The sequence below is a fragment of the Dermochelys coriacea genome, chromosome 5, assembly GCF_009764565.3.
Source record: "Dermochelys coriacea isolate rDerCor1 chromosome 5, rDerCor1.pri.v4, whole genome shotgun sequence".
Taxonomy (NCBI): Eukaryota; Metazoa; Chordata; order Testudines; family Dermochelyidae; genus Dermochelys; species Dermochelys coriacea.
The window spans coordinates 131,422,621-131,440,033 of record NC_050072.1 but is presented as its reverse complement, the minus strand read 5'-3'; the positions used below and the strand labels follow the sequence as shown (position 1 = coordinate 131,440,033).

The following is a 17,413-nucleotide window of genomic DNA, read 5'->3' as shown; positions in this document are numbered from 1 at the left end:
AATGGGAGCTGTGGGGGCAGTGCCTGTGGCCGAGCACTGCACAGAGTCGCTTGTGCCCTCTGCCTAGGAGCCGGTCCTGTTGCTGTCCGCTTCCGGGGTGCCGTGCAGTTCGTGGTGCCAGGACAGGCAGGAAGCCTGGCTTAGCACCCCTGCTGCACTGCTGACTGGGAGCTGCCTGAGGTAAGCCCATGCCCCAACCTCTGCTGCAGCCCTGAGCCCCCCACACTCAGAGCCCCTTCCTGCACACCAAACCCCTCATCCCCAGCCTCACCCCAGAGCCTGCAGCCCCAGCCCAGAGCCCTGACCCCCTCCCACACTCCATCCTCCTGCCCCAGCCCAGAGCCCCCCTTCTCACCCTGAACCCCTCGTTCCTGGCCCCACCCCAGAGCCTGCACCCTCAGCCCAGAGCACTGACTCTCTCCCAACCCCCTGCCCCAGCACAGAGTCCCCTCCCACACCCTGAACCCCTCATTCCTGGCCCCACCCTACAGCCCTCACCCCTGCATCCCAACCTTCTGCCCCAGCCCTGAGGCCCTCCCAAACCCCTCATCCCCAGCTCTGTTGGGTCACGGACATCACCAATTTTCTTCAACTGGGACACCAGAAAAAAAGTTTGAAAACCACTGCCTTAGAGGAAACTATCTGCAGACCCCCTTAATGGAGCTAGTGGACCACGGTAGTCTGTGGACTACAGTTTGAGAACCTCTGGGCTAGGGTTTTGCAGAATACCTTGCCATAGTCAATGTGTATCTTGTATACAACTGACTCATTAATTCTTTATCTACTATATTCAGAGTACAACAAAATAGTAGAAAATGCTAAATGTGTTCAAGGTTGTAGAGGGGAAATTATGCATTGTATTTTTGAGCTGTAAGAGAACTGTGTCATTGGTTAAAAGGATGGGGGGATTAACAATTTTTTAAAATCTCTACTTAAAATTCCTTGGCTTGGGGTATTAATGTGCCCCTGACCAAGCTGATGATAGCTCCTTTTGAGCCATTCAATGCGTGCCATCTTCAGCTTGCTGAATGAATGAACCTCAGGCCTTAGTGACCGATCCATTAATATATCAATTCTACCTGTGCCCGTATTATCCACCAGTTGTTCCCCCTCACCCCCCATGAATGGTGCCTCTGTCCCTGCTCCTCATACATTTCATCTACTCAGGCTTCCTGGCACATTTCAGTGCTTCTGTCCCTGCACCTCCAAACCAAGCTCCTTTTCCCCCAGGGCCCTTATAGGATGCTGGCCCATTCAGCTTCTCCCCATCCACATGGCTTAGGGTATGACTACACTGCCCACGTTACAGCGATAACCCCACCCCCACCCCGAACGAGTGGTGGTAGCTTTATCGCCGGGAACGTGGCTCCTGGCGAGAAAGCGCTGTCTACAGAGCGCTTTTCAGTACTAAAACTTTTGTCGCTCGGTGGGGTGTTTTTTCACACCCCTTAATGACTAAACTTTTAGCGCTGAAAGTGGCAGTGAGTAAGGTGACCAGATGTCCCTATTTTATAGGGACAGTCCCGATAGTTGGGGCTTTTTTTTAATATGGGTTCCTATTACCTCCCATCCCGTCCTGATTTTTCACACTTGCTATCTGGCCACGCAGCCTTAGTTACACTTCCAGGAGCACTGGTCTCCACTCCCGCGGTGGCCTATGCTGCTGCACCTCCCCTCTCGCTGTTCTGTCCCGAAAAAGAGCAGGCGCGGGAGAAGCCAGGAGGCAGGAAGCAGCCCTGGCCGGCCCGCTGTTTCCCACCTCACCCAGGAGAGCAGCCCTGAGTAGCTGCAGGGGACAGCCTTGCAGGCCAGAGGCAGTAGAGTGGGATCAGCAAGTGAAGCGGCCGGGGGGGTGGCCTCAAGCTGGAGTAAGTGCAGGGAGGTACTGCCAGGCTCCCGTCCAGCTGTGGGAGTAAAGGGGGCGAAGCAGCAGCAAAGAGGGCGAGGGGGCGGGGCGATTGGGGCCCGCGCCGCGCTCGGAGCCTCTGCGCCTATTGGTGGGCTGATCGGAAAGACTCCGCCCACGCGCAGGGGAACGGCCAATAGAGGAGAGCGATGCGCTGTTATCGCGACAGTTGAGCTGAAGCTGGCAGCGCCATCTTGAAGTCGGGAGAGGCCGTGTCCCTTTTCTGCTCCTAGGGGCTAATAGAAAAGGGGATGGGGGCCGGGCAGTGACTGAGTTATCTGGGTCCTTGCGCTCCTCTTCTGTGGGTGCTGGAGCGGAGCAGGCGGCTGCCGGCGGGGGAGAATGGTGCAGTCCTGCTCCGCCTACCGCTGCCGGAACCGTTACGACAAAGAGAAACCTATCTCCTTCCACAAGTGAGGACGGGGCAGGAGCGCGCCTGCGCAGGGCGGGAGAGCGCCTCGGCGGGGGGAGGGGCCATGTCCAGGGTGCGCGCTGGGGAGTAACGGTCACTGGCGAGAGGCCCAGAGCGCGTGCGCACTGGCTATGGGGGAGCGCGCTCCCCCCGGGGTTGTCCTGCGCAAGTGGGGCCTGGCCCAGTTGCTCCTCCCGCGTGGGGGAGGGGTTTCTGAGGTGGGGTCGGCGCTGTGCCCTGCGCTGTACACGCCGCTGGTGAGAGCCTGCCCCGCCCCCCCGGGGGTGGAGGCGAGCCTGCCTTGGCACCCTGGGACACGTGCCTGTTCGGAGCCCGGAGCCGGCAGCCCTGTCGCCTGGCGTGTGCTGGCCAGCTCAGTGGCATGGCCCTAGCGCGCGGGCTCGGGGCCCGCAGGGGGGCGTAGCCGCTGGGCAAACGAGGGCTGCGCCCGCCGGTCTTTCATGGGTCTGGCTCCAGGCACCTGCACCGCTTGGTTTTAGCTTCGTAGGAGAACTTGTGAACGAGCCTGAGGTTTCTTCACGCTTTGCAGGTGTCCTGTGAACATGCTTGATGAGGCCCCGTGCTCTGTATGGAAATCCTCATTGCCACTGGCTCGTTGTGTGGCCTGATGTTGGCCTGTTTTTTTTCAATTACCCTGAATAATGCAAAAAGCCTGCCCCTGGGCTCTGGCCTGTCCATGTCCTTTCAGAGATCTGCAAGTTGATCCCCACAGGTGACCCCTTGTGCCTCCCCATTGTGCCCCTATGCCCAGCAAGGGGATGGCTGTGTTTCTCAGCTTGCAAAATCAGGTCCTAAGCCAGAGGTGGGCAACCTACAGCCTGCGGGCCTGTCCTGCCTGGCCCCTGAGGTCCCTGCTGGGGAGACTAGCCCCCAACCCTTCCCCTTCTGTCCCCCCTCCCCTGCAGCTATAATGCCATGTGGGGAGCGCTCTCGCTCCTGCTGGGCAGTGTGGCTTGACCCCGCCCACCTCCCAGGCTTTCTAATAAGCCAGTCCCGTTGCTCTGAGCAGCATTGTAAGGGGGTGGGGAGCGGGGGGGGGGGGGTTGGATAAGGGGCAGAGGGTCCTGGGGTGCAGTCAGGGAGCAGGGGACAGTTAGATAGGCGTGGGAGTCCCAGGGGGCCTGTCGGGTGGGGGTGTGGATAGGGGTTGGGGCAGTCAGGGGACAGGAAGTGGGTGGGGGGGTTGATTAGGAGGCGGGGACAGTCAGGGGACAAGGAGTGGGGGGGTTGGATGGGTTGGGGGCTCTGAGGGGGTAATCAGGGGGCAGGAAGTGGGAGGGGGCAGGCTGTTTGGGGAGGCACAGCCTTTCCTACCCGGCCCTCCAGACTATTTTGCAACCCTGATGTGGCCCTCAGGCCAAAACATTTGCCCATCCCTGCCCTAAGCAATGGTGCTGAATGTAGCAGTATCAGGGGGCTTTTTGTTCCTTGTTTATACAGCAGCTAGCACCGGGGGTCCTGGTCCATGACTAGTGTTTCTAGATGCTATACAGGTTTCAGAGTAGCAGCCGTGTTACTCTGTATTCGCAAAAAGAAAAGGAGTACTTGTGGCACCTTAGAGACTAACAAATTTATTTGAGCATAAGCTTTCGTGAGCTACAGCTCACTTCATCGGATGCATGGGATATTGATTTTCCAGTGAATGCATCTGATGAAGTGAGCTGTAGCTCACGAAAGCTTATGCTCAAATAAATTTGTTAGTCTCTAAGGTGCCACAAGTCCTCCTTTTCTAGATGCTACACCAGTACTTTGTCATAAGTGTCTTATATATATCTACAGTGCTATTGTCTTTTTAAAAACCTTGAAATGGAGCTGAAGGTCCATTTCATTTGCAGGTTTCCTCTCACAAGACCTGATCTCTGCAAGAAATGGGAAGCTGCTGTTAAAAGAAAAAACTTCAAACCAACAAAGTATAGCAGCATTTGTTCAGAACACTTTACTCCAGATTGCTTTAAAAGAGAGTGCAACAATAAGCTACTGAAAGAAAATGCCGTGCCCACAATATTTTGTTATACTGAACCGAGTGAGAAGGTAAAGGTAAAAATGAAAACTCTTTTTTTATAATACATACTTTAATTTATTTATTTTAATGTATACATAAATTATATTGGGGGGGGGAGGGGGAAAGGGATAGCTCAGTGCTTTGAGCATTGGCCTGCTAAACCCAGGGTTGTGAATTCAATCCTTGAGGGGGCCATTTAGGGATCTGGGGCAAAAACTGGGGATTGGTCCTGCTTTGAGCCAGGGGTTGGACTAGATGACCTCCTGAGGTCTCTTCCAACCCTGATATTCTATGAAATACTGCAGTATAAGTATATATTTTTTTTAAAAATGCAAAGAAGGGAGAGAAGCAGTGTTAAGGAGATACGGATTTAAGTCTTATCATCTATTTCTGCACATGTGCAGAGAGCAGGAGAACTTAGAAGGGTCCCAAGACATCTAGAAGAGAGGTATGGTAACAACTAGAAATGCTCAGCTGTTTTTGTGAAACTATATGGAAAGTTTCCATTAAGAGCAAGCAGTCTTGCGGTTCCACACAGTCACCACCTGAGAGCTGAGCCAGTTGGCATTCGGGATGGGGTTATAAATATGTGAACTGGAGTCATCAGCTGATTGATGCAGGGCCAAAGAGATGTTTCTGAAATGAGGGCCTTGTCCCAGTACTTGTCTCACTTTGGGTAAAGGTATAGGTTCCCTATCTTGCTAGAAACCAATGAGTCAAGGTGGGTGAGGTAATATCTTTTATTGGACCAACTTCAGTTGGTGAGAGAGTCAAGCTTTCAAGGTGGAAGAGTAGTTTAGCATAAGTAGTTAACCTATATTTCAAGAGGCCATTGAAAGTGAAGTAGCCCATTAACATGTCTCCAGTGCACTAAATGTCCCAATAACAACTATGTGGGTGAAATGAGACAATCACTACACACTTGAATGAACTTGCACAGAAAACTGATAAATGACAAAAACACCCTATCACCTGTAACACTGCATCCGATGAAGTGAGCTGTAGGTCACGAAAGCTTATGCTCAAATAAATTTTAGTCTCTAAGTGCCACAAGTCCTCCTTTTCTTTTTACTTTTCACAAAGCAATCACTTTATATCTAACACCTCGGTCTTCATCCTTAATGGTCCCTTGAAAATGTGTGTTAACTACTTATGCTAAACAATCTGTTCTACCTTGTATTTAGCTGTGACACGGACTGAGTACATTTCCCAGTCCCTGAAGAAGAGCTCTGTGTAGGCTCAAAAGCTAGTCTCTTTCATCAACTGAAAGTAGGTCCAATAAAAGATACTATCTCACCCACCTTGTCTCTCTAATATCCTGGGACCAATGTGGCTACAACAACACTACATAGATACCAATTAAGCAGTCCGCTATTAGCTCAGGGACTGGAATTAGCTGCAGACTTCAAGAATCTTTGAACTGCTTGTTTTTGCTTAGGAGATTCTCATGTGTTTTGGAGGGAACTGAGAGAGGCTGCCCTTCTCATGCTCTGGAGAATCCAGGTGTCACAGGCATATTTTGAAGCCATATTAGAAACTGAGAAGATGAGAAGGCAGTGTGTATATGTGTTAAAGTGTACAAGAGTGTATGTTCTGTTGCAGACTTACACTGAAATGTATGTAAAGAAACAAAGATGTGGGGGAGATAACTCCCGATAGGTATCCTTTTTGGGTGACAGATCTGAAGTACTGTCCCACATTGATGCATCCATAGGATTTGAAAACAGATTGATAAATTAAACAGTAATACGTCACTAGGCCCAGATGGCATTCACCCTAAAGTTCTGAAGGAATTCAAATACAAAATTGCAGAACTACTAACTATAGTTTTCAGAGTAGCAGCCGTGTTAGTCTGTAACTATACTAACTATAGTATGTAACTGATTGCTGAAACAAGCCTCTGTATTCGATGACCGGAGGATAGCTAATGTGCATCCGATGAAGTGAGCTGTAGCTCACGAAAGCTTATGCTCTAATAAATTTGTTAGTCTCTAAGGTGCCACAAGTACTCCTTTTCTTTTTACCAATTATTAAAACACACTCCAGAGACAATCCTGGAAATTATAGGCTGCTGAGTCTAACTTCAGTAACGGGCAGATTGGTAGAAACTATAGTAAAGAACAGAATTATCAGGTGCACAGATAAACATTTTTTGTTGGGGAACAGTCAATATGGCTTTTTGTAAAGGGAAGTTGTGCTTCACCAATCTATAAGAATTGTTTGAGGGTGTCAACAAGCATCTGTATAAGGGTGATCCAGGTGATATAGAGTACCTGGATTTTCAGAAAGTCTTTGGCCATGTCTACACTACGAAAGTACTCTGATTTTACAGAAGTCGATTTTTGGGAACAGATTGTATAAAGTAGAGTGCATGCATCCACACTAAGCGCATTAATTCTGTGGTGTGCGTCCACAGTACCGTGGCAAGCGTCGACGTTCCGAGCAGTGCACTGTGGGTAGCTATCCCACAGTCCCCACTGCCCATTGGAATTCTGGGCTGAGCTCCCAATGCCTGATGGGGCCAAAAATTTGTTGCGGTGGTTATGGGTAAATGCGTCAGTCAACCCTCCCTTCCTCCGTGAAAGCAACAGCAGACAGTTATTTTGCGCCCGTTTCCCTGGATTGCCTGAGCAGACGCTATAGCACGGCAAGCATGGAGCCTGTTCAGCTCACCGCAGCAGTTATGACCATTGTAAACACCTCGTGTATTATCGAGTTTGCAGTTTATGCAGTTTATGCAGAACCAACGCTTGAAAAACCAGGCGAGAAGGCAACGGCAGCACGTTGGTGAAGACATGAACACAGATTTCTCTAAAACCACGGTCCCCGGCAATTTGGAGATTGTGGTGAAAATGGGGCAGGCTCATGCTGTGGAACGCCGATTCTGGGCCCGGGAAACAAGCACAGAGTGGTGGGACCACATAGTGTTGCAGGTTTGGGATGATTCCCAGTGGCTGTGAAACTTTCGCATGCGTAAGGGCACTTTCATGGAACTTTGTGACTTGCTTTTCCCTGTCCTGAAGTGCAAGAATACCAAGATGAGAGCAGCCCTCACAGTTCACAAGCGAGTGGCAATAGCCCTGTGGATTTTGCAACGCCAGACGGCTACCAGTCAGTCAGTAATCAATTTGGAGTGGGCAAATCTACTGTGGGGGCTGCTGTGATGCAAGTAGCCAATGCAATCATTGAGCTGTCGCTATCAAAGGTAGTGACTCTGGGAAATATGCAGGTCACACTAGATGGCTTTGCTGCAATGGGATTCCCTAACTGTGGTGGGGCTATAGATGGAATGCATATCCCTATCTTGGGACCGGACCACCAAGGCAGCCAGTACATAAACTGAAAGGGGTACTTTTCAATGGTGCTTCAAGCACTGGTGGATCACAAGGGATGTTTCACCAACATCAACGTGGGATAGTCGGGAAAGGTTCATGACGCTTGCGTCTTCAGGAACTCTGGTCTGTTTAAAAGGCTGCAGGAAGGGATTTACTTCCCAGACCAGAAAATAACTGTTGGGGATATTGAAATGTTGGGGACCCAGCCTACCCCTTAATGCCCTGGTTCATGAAGCCGTACACAGGCACCCTGGACAGCAGTAAGGAGCTGTTCAACTATAGACTGAGCAAGTTTCATGACTGGCCAGGGTACTGTGTGCCACTTCTGTTTGTTTCTCCTTGATGAAAACCTGCCCCCTTGGTTGCCTCTAAATTCCCTGTAAGCCACCCGCGCTTCCCCCCCCCTTTGATAACAGCTTGCTTGCAAAGGAAATAAAGTCACTATTGTTTAAAAAATATGTATTCTTTATTAATTGATTATAAAAATAGGGAGATGACTCACAAGGTAGCCCGGGTGGGGTGTGGGAGGAGGGTAGGATGGAAGGAGAAGGCCACTTCAAAACTTGTTGAATGACAGCCTTCTGTTGTTTGGGCTGTCCACTGGGGTGGAGTGGTTGGGTGCCCAGGGCCTCCCTCCATATTCTTGGGCGCCTGGGTGAGGAGCCTATGGAACTTGGGGAGGAGGGAGGGCGGTTAAACAGGGGCTGCAGCAGCAGTCTGTGATTACTGCCGTTCATGAACCTCCACCAGACGCCAGAGCATTTCCGTTTGATCCTGCAGTAGCCCCAGCATTGCATCCTGCCTCCTCTGATCTTCTTGCCGCCACCTCTCCTCACGTTCATCGGCCACTTTCCTGTACTCTGCTATTGTGTCCCTCCACGCATGCTGCTGAGCTCTGTCAGTGCTGGATGACTGCATAAGCTCAGAGAACATTTAATCGCGCATGCGTTTTTTTCACCGCCTTATCTGAGATAGCCTTTGGGACGGAGGAGGGAGGCTTGAAGCATTTGCAGCTGCTGGAGGGAAAAAAAGGGGAGTGAAGTATTTAAAAAGATACATTTTACAGAACAATGGCTATACTCTTTCACGGTGAACAACGCTATTTGCATTACATAGCACGTGATTTTGGTACAAGGTCGCATTTTGCATCTTGTAGTGAGTGCCTGCAGCTTTGGTGTTAGAGATCACACATGCAGTGCCGGGCAACAGAATTCGGCTTGCAGGCAGCCGTGGTAAACCATAGTCTTTTGGCTTCTGCAACCTTCATAACAGCAGCGCCCTCCTCTTCCGTACCAAGCAAAGCTCGTTGAGTTGGCCATTTAGTGCTGCGGTTTTCCTGTTAACATGCAGCAGCAGAAACCAAACTAACCACCCCCTCCCCCCATTCACTTCTCTGGGATGATCGCTTTACCCCTCCCCCCACCACATGGCTGGTATCAGGGAAGATCCCTGCTAGCCAAATGCAAACAGCTCAGTGCCAGTGGGCCCCCCCCCCACGTGGCTAACTGCAGGGAGGATTTCTTTTCAGCCACAGTTAAATAGCCCAGTAGGAACAGCCACCTCTGAATGTCCCCTTAATTAAATTCCCCTATTTCAACCAGATTACCACGAACGATATCACTCTCCTGAGGATAACACGGAGAGATAAAGAACGGATGTTGCTTGAATGCCAGCAAACACTGGGATCGTACGCTGCCAGGCTTTGTCATGCAATGATACCAGATTACTTGCTACTAGCATGGCGTAGTAAAGTGTCCTACCATGGAAGATGGAATAAGACTGCTCTCCCCAGAAACCTTCTGAAAAGGCTTTTAGAGTACCTCCAGGAGAGCTTCATGGAGAGGTCCCTGGAGGATTTCTGATCCATCCCCAGACATGTTAACAGACTTTTCCAGTAGCTGTACTGGCCACGAATGCATCCCAAGTCCTCAGGGCTACTTAATCATTAAAAAACACTTGCTTTTATAACATGTATTGTATTTAAAAAGGTACACTCATGAGAGGTCCCTTCTTCAGCTTGGTTGGGTTGGGAGGGTATTTCAGTCAGGGTGATAAAAAGATCCTGGTTGTCGGGGAGAACGGTGTGCTTTGTGCTCTCCTCAAGCTCGTCCTCGTCCTCTTCCTCCTCATCTTCCCCGTCCACAAAATCCTCAGGCATCGCGGAGAGTACCCTGTCATCGGAGTCCACGGACAGGGGTTGGGTAGTGGTGGCGGCCCCCCCTAGAATTGCATGCAGCTCAGCGTAGAAACGGCATGTCTGGGGCTCTGTCCTGGAGCATCCATTTGATTCTTTGGTTTTCTGGTACCGGTATCTGAGCTCCTTATGGTTTACGTGGCACTGTGTTGCGTCCCTGCTGTAGCCTCTGTCCCTCATGGTCTCGAAGATTTTTTGAAATGTTTTGGCATTTCATCTTTTGGAATGTAGTTCTGATAGCATGGATTCCTCTCCCCACACAGTGATCAGATCCAGTACCTCCCGTTCAGTCCATGCTGGAGCTCTTTTTCAATTCTGGGACTGCATGGTCACCTGTGCTGATGAGCTCTGCATGATCATCTGTGCTGATGAGCTCGCCTGGCCAAACAGGAAATGAGATTCAAAAGTTCCTGGGGCTTTTCCTGTACACCTGGCCAGTGCATCAGAGTTCAGAGTGCTGTCCAGAGTGGTCAAAATGGTGCACTGTGGGATAGCTCCCGGAGGCCAATACCTTCGAATTGCGTCCACACTAACCCTAATTCGAAACAGCGATAACGATTTCAATGCTAATCCCCTCATTGGGAAGGAGTACAGAAATCAGTTTTAAGAGCCCTTTATGTCGAAAAAAATGGCTTCTTTGTGTGGACGAGTGCAGGGTTAATTCGATTTAACGCTGCTAAATCCAACATAAACTCATAGTGTAGACCAGGCCTTTGAGGAGGTCCTTCACCAAAGGCTCTTAAGGAAACAAAATAGTCCTGGAATAACAGGACTCTTATGGATCAATAACTGGTTAAACGATAAGAAATAAAGGGTAGGGATAAATAGTCCATTTTCACAATGAAGAAAGGTTCAGCCAAGGAGCTGTCCTGTTCAACATATTCATTAATGATCTGGAAAATGGAGTGAACAGTGAAATGCAGACATTTGCAATTGCTACATATTTATTCAAAATAGCTAAGTCCAACGTTGACTGCAGAGTTACAAAGGGATCTCACGAAACTGAACAACAAACTGGCAGATGAAATTCAACACCTGATAAGTGCAAAGTAATGCATAATGTTTTTAAGTGAGGAAGTCTGTATAAGGATCACCAAAAGGTTTACTGCCTAATAGTTTATTTAATAAGTTATTCAAAAGTATTCCTAATGCTTTTTGCAAATGTCTGTATGTGTAGTAATTGTTCACTAAGGAATTGTAGAGCGCTTTCTCTCTCTGCTGTTTATTAGGGCTGTTGATTAATCACAGTTATCTCATGTGATTAACTCAAAATTAATCTCAATTAATGGTAGTTTTAATCGCATTGTTCAACAATAGAATATCAATTGAAATGTATTAATTTTTTTGGCTGTTTTTCTACATTTTCAAATATATTAATTTCACTTTCAACACAGAATACAAAGTATATTGTGCTCACTTTATATTATTTTTTATTACAAATATTTATACTGTAAAAATGATATAGTATTTTTCAGTTCACCTCATTCAAGTACTGTAGTTCAATCTCTTTATTGTGAAAGTGCAACTTACAAATGTAGGTTTTTTGTGTTTTGTTTTGTTTTTTTTGGTTGCATAACTGCACTCAAAACCAAAAAAAATGTAAAATTTTATAGCTTACAAGTCCATGCAGTCCTATTTCTTGTTCAGCAAAGACAAACAAGTTTGTTTACGTTTACGGGAGATAGTGTTGCCCACTTCTTATTTGCATTGTCACCAGAAAGTAAGAACTTTTGTAGCCGGCATTGCAAGGTATTTGTATGTCAGATATAGTAAATGTTCCTATGCTTCGGCCACCGTGCCAGAGGATGTGCTTCCATACTGATGGCTCTCGTTAAAAAAAAAAAATAGTGCATTAACTAAATTTGTGACTGAACTCGGTGGGGGAGAATTGTATGTCTCCTGCTCTGTTTTATCCACATTCTCCCATATATTTCATTTTATAGTAGTCTTGGGTGATGACCCAGCACGTTTGTTTTAAGAACACTTTCACTGCAGATCTCACGGAACACAAAGAAGCTACCAATGTGAGATTTCTAAAGATAGCTACAGCACTCAACCCAAGGTTTAAGAATCTGAAGTGCCTTCCAAAATCTGAGAGGGATGAGGTGTGGAGCATTCTTTCAGACGTCTTAAAAGAACAACACTCCAACTTGTAGGCTCTGAAGTTTTACATTGTTTTACATTTGAACACGGTAATTTTTTGGACATAATTCTACATTTGTAAGTTCAATTTTCATGGTAAAGAGATTGGACTACAGTACTTGTATTAGACAAATTGAAAAATACTATTTCTTTTGTTTTTACAGTGCAAATATTTGTAATAAAAATAAATATAAAGTGAGCACTGTACATCTTATATTGTGTGCTGCAATTGAAATCAATATATTTGAAAATGTAGAAAACAGCTAAAAATATTTAAATAAATGGTATTCTATTATTCTTTTAACTCTGCGATTATTGGTCGCTCTACTGTTTATTAATTCCTACATTCAGGGTTTTTGATCCCATAGCTCTGAGGTTGAACTCTTATATCTTTTCATAAAAGAGTGTTACACACTTGGCCTGTGTTTTAGTGAAATGAAGTGCAAGAAAAAGTGGAATGTAATAGAAGTATACATATTAACTCTGCATTTCCTACTCCCCACCCCTCACACATCTTGACTGTTACATACGCAGTGTTACTGCCTCCAAACATCAAATATAGCTCCTCCTGACAGAGCAAGTGTGGTGTTTTTTGTTTTTTTTTCCCATTGCACCACCGAATGACATACCCAGGCTCTACCCTTGGGACAAGAGTGCGTTATTCAATTCTTCCCCTTCGGCACATTGAGTGCATGGAACAGGAGTGATTTGGAGGATTCCTAGCTTCTATAAGGGAGATAATACATGCACCAATAAGTCTCCTTTCGCTCGCCCCTTTGAGAAGGGAACAGAGAGGATGGTGAGGATAGCAGAAGAACAGCAGAAAAAGTTCAAAGAGATATGAGGGATGACAGATGGGGAAAAAGATGGGGAGAGAGGCACGCAGGAAGAGTGGCACATAGGAGAGTAGGAAAATAAAGAAAATAGCCTGGAAGTAAAGAGGGAATGTAAGTGGAAAATGGAAGGCAGCTAGTAAGAAAGAAAGACAGACACAGCGTGTGCAAGAAAAAAATGAGCCATTTTCAGGTAAATACACTTGCTTTATACTTTCTTCTCTGATTGTGTTTCCCTGATAGAAAAGATGTGTGGTGGGAGCCAAGTTATACACAAGAGAAAGGGTGAGATGGAGAATATTCTAACCAAGTTGCTGCCCAGGAGGTGGGGTGGCACACCAGTACTTCTTTTAGTCTTCAAAAGCTGCCACAGGACAAATATATCGGGATCAGTGGAAGCTCAAGTTCCTGCATCTGGCCACTGTGCCTCAACCCATGTGGATGGACCACTTCTAGGGAGCAGAGTGTAATTGTCTCTGTGCTCATTCATTCCTTGGCCCCTCTTTTTGTACTGTTAGTAAGGATGCCTGTTAGCGTCAGTTGTAGAGGTGGATTTGGCGATGTGCACAGCTGTTCACTCGGAGCTGTTGTGATATTACCAGCTCATTTCTAGAGGTTTTAAAATGACCATAGATAGTGGTAACCATTACTCTCAGAGCAGGGTTCAGATTGATGATCTTTATGTAAAAGGCTGTGTAATACTGTTCGTTTTAATACCTGTTGCAGTTTTTTCTGTTAGGATCTTTGGAACAAAAACTTCATTGGGTATAAGAAATGCTTTGAATTCGCCCATAATATGTCGGTGATGGATTACCAAAGGAGCAGGCCACGTATACTGAGAGGGAGATCTTTTATGAAAGATGCCATGTGCCATCACCCAAAAAGTGGAGACTAGAATTGGAGGATACCAGTTTCTACAAGTCTAGTTGTCTGGCAATTGTCAGATTGTCCCAAGTGCTCCTAAGGAGGGTGAATTGCTTTCTGAGAGACATGCTTTCCCCTTCCTCTTTTCCTTGCAATCTTCCCCACAAAGGGGGCTCTGAGAATTACAGTTGACTAGTACAAGTTTGACCTGATCAAAATGCTTGACATCTTCATGTGTGAGGCTAAAAGATACATTGTGACAAAAACATAGGCTCATTTTATCTGAGGCATACAACTGGGATTGTCAGATTGAAGTTGTGCTAATGTATACTGATTGATTATACATGGGCACCTACAAGAAACTTTAAATCAACACCAGAAGCAAAACTGCCTTTCCAGTTACACTCTGCTTAATATCATAGTCTATGCAGATGCATCCGATGAAGTGAGCTGTAGCTCACGAAAGCTTATGCTCTAATAAATTTGTTAGTCTCTAAGGTGCCACAAGTACTCATTTTCTTTATGCAGAAGGGAGTAGATTAAAAACAGACACTAAATTGCTTGGCAAGGATGTCTTGGATAGTGCTGTATTTCCATGGTCTACACCTATATATTAGATCTAGCTCGATTGCTCAGGGCTGTGAAAAAATTTTCATCTTGTTAGGTAAATTGGATCTTCACTGTAGACAGAGCTAGGTTGACGGAAGGATTCTTTGTGGCTATTACTTCTCGGAGGGGTGGATTATCTACATCGATGGCAAAACCTCTTCTGTCGATGTAGGAAGCGCCTACAGTACTTATGTAGTATAAACATATCCCTAGAATCTTGTGCTCTGAGGATTTGGCAACAGTTTATGTAATCTGCAAGTACTTGGATGAAGTATATGGCATCTCTGACTCTGACACTGTTAAGGCCATTAAACGCATTGAGACCATCAAAGCAGACAGTTACAAAATTGACTTCTAGCTCAATGCATCTTTCGCCAAGAAGTTCTTAGCTGTTTTTGCTAGATACTGGATATGCTTACTGTTGTGTTTCAAGAGCACTGTTTCATGTAAGAGTTCAAACAGATGCAATTCTGAATGCTCTCTGTATCTTTGGGGCAGAAAGGATTTAAATCTTCCCTCTGTTCATTTCCTATTTTAGGGGGACTTGGCACATTCCATCTGTGCTAGATAAGTACACCAAGGGTATCTAGGTTAAAGTGACTAAATGAGTTCTTGCAGCTGATAACCCTTCAACCATGTGGTGGAGTTAAAGACTGGACAGTTTATAATTTTATAAGTGTTTTGACAAAGTCTTCAGAAGTGACTAGAGATTTTGGTTGCCTCAATTTCTAGGTGTCCAGCTTGAGACTTTTAAGCCTTTAGGGTAGGTCAAACTGAGCATTGAAAACTGAGGTTCCCCAAATCACTAGTCACTTTTGAAAACGTAGGCCATCAAACTTCATGAACAGAATTAATGCTAAAAAGGGGGGTGCTTATCACCTTCATTTACTAATTTCAGCCATGCTTAATGCATTGTCAGCTTGGTGCTGAAACTGTTGCATACAGATTACAATGTGGCAATTAGATATGCCGTTCACAAAACAGATTAAAATGTACTTTCTGTCTTGCTGTTTTAGACTGAAGAATTTACAGAGCAACCCGAAGATCTGTCTGCAGCACCACCACCCCCTCCACCACCCCCTCCTCTGCTACCACCTACCCCACCACAACCTTCCTTTCCTTTGCCTCAAATAGATGCAAGATTGGTAGATCCAAGTATTGGATTATTAATGCCTCCTCTCCAGACCCCTAATAATCTTGCCGTTTTCTGTGATCACAACTATACCGTGGAGGATACAGTACATCAAAGAAAGAGAATTCAGCAGCTGGAGGAACAAGTTGAAAAACTGCGAAAGAAGCTCAAGACAGCGCAGCAGCGATGCAGACGTCAAGAAAGACAGATTGAAAAATTGCGAGAGATAGTTCAGTTTCAGAAGGAAAAAGATATAGTGGCAGGAAAAGGCTATGTGATTCTACCTAATGACTATTTTGAAATCGTAGAAGTACCTGCATAAAAATATTGACGTTAATTTTAAAGGGGCAGTGCCAAATAGGCTCTTCAGACTAACACAGAAGTTCAGTTTAAAAACAAATGCTCTCTAATTGTGTGTAAAACCATTCTAAAAATAATAAAGAAGCTATAAAATACTCAATAGACCACAGTTTGTTCATTGTCATTGCAGCTTTTAACACTTTTAATTAGGCTTGGCAGAATTAATTTTTTTTTGTAATATTGATGGAAAATATCAATGTTTGTTTATTTTTAAGGTTTTTTTGTTGTTGATAATTTAAATGTTCACTCCTGTGCAAACTTATGGGGGGGAGGGTCAGATAATTGTTTAATGACAGTAGATAAAGCTTCAATTTTTTGAATTGCACTATGACTGTTAAAACACAAATTGTCAACGTTACATGTCAAAATATACAAAGTAAATGTCCTTAAATCACTAATAAGTTCTCAAGCAGTAATTTTGATTATTGATGAAAATATTTTTCCATTCGTTTATATGAAATTGTCATTTACTGACATTTACCAATGAAAATCTAACCCTTCAGTGTCTAGTTTTAATAAACTGAAAAAATGTTTAACAAACATATCTCACAATTAGAATCTGCATTTGATTTTAAAAATCTGCCATGCTTTTAAGAGGGGGAGGATGCAGGTTAAACAACTATAAAATGTATAACAGAGTTTTGGAATGGTTGCCTGGGAGTTGGGTGGGCAAAAAGTATCTTGGCTGGAAGTGATGGCTATAGAGGGCAAGATTTTCAAAAGCATTTAGCATCTGCCTCACTTTGCTCCCACTTCCATAGACTTCAGTGGGAACAGAGGCACTTTTGAAAATCCCACCTGTCTTTTATTCTGTGCGTTTTGCAGGATGGGATAACTTTCTAACCTCAAACTAATAATCCTCTGCATGTTATATTGTCAAAGCATTGTATAAACACTAATCCAACATCACTCCAGTGAGTCGGAGAAAGTGTATAGTCAGCCCCATGAAATGCACCCGATTTCTTCTTTTGGAAAACCTCATGAGAGGAGGGAAACGTTAAAATATCTTACTCTGAAGCTGTAGCTTTTGGGAGATGTACTCCCCAGAGGAAGCAGGTTTAGCGCTGCATTGGAAGTTCCATCAAACCCATGTTAGGCTATGTTTCTGCTTAGAATGGTATCAGGAAGGCAGCATGCTGCTGAGAGTGGCTGTTTCTCAGTAGTGCTTCTGATAAGCCACAGTCTCTAATGCGGGGAGCCAGGTGCAGAGGGATGTGAGAGCTTTGTGGAAGGTGGGACTATACCACGTTGTCTCTGTTTCCTCTTGTGGTGAAGGTGTAGGGTACTTTGCTCCCATATGGTCTAAAACAGAGGGGAGCATGGGGCTCGGTATTATCCCCTTTTTACAAATGGGTAATCTGAGACAGGTTACGAGCAAAACTTTCAAACTCAGATGCCTAACACCAGACACCAAATAAATGGCTTGATTTTTTCAAGGATGCTGAGCACTCACAACTTTCATTGCATCCGACTGTGACTTCCGAAATCAATGCAGAATCAGGATTAGGGTTGGGGGGGCCCCTTTAGAATGATGCATTTAGTACAACAGCTTTGAATTTGTGTTATGTCTAACAAGACCTGGAAATCACACCATTTATGTTCA

At 45.7% G+C, this 17,413-nt stretch overlaps 1 protein-coding gene across 2 annotated transcripts; it reads left to right on the top strand.

Moving 5' to 3' along the window:
* Window positions 1–2,062: 2,062 nt before the first annotated feature.
* THAP1 (THAP domain containing 1) lies at window positions 2,063–16,226 on the top strand. 2 transcript variants are annotated; one of them, XM_038403983.2, is made up of 3 exons: window positions 2,063–2,319; window positions 4,175–4,376; window positions 15,335–16,226. In XM_038403983.2, exons 1-3 carry the CDS (start codon window positions 2,249–2,251, stop codon window positions 15,770–15,772), a joined length of 711 nt encoding a protein of 236 aa, XP_038259911.1. In that variant the 5' UTR covers window positions 2,063–2,248; the 3' UTR covers window positions 15,773–16,226. The 2 variants fall into 2 exon arrangements, with proteins under 2 accessions (XP_038259911.1, XP_038259912.1); XM_038403984.2 differs by having other exon boundaries at window positions 2,072–2,319; window positions 4,175–4,370.
* Window positions 16,227–17,413: the final 1,187 nt, after the last annotated feature.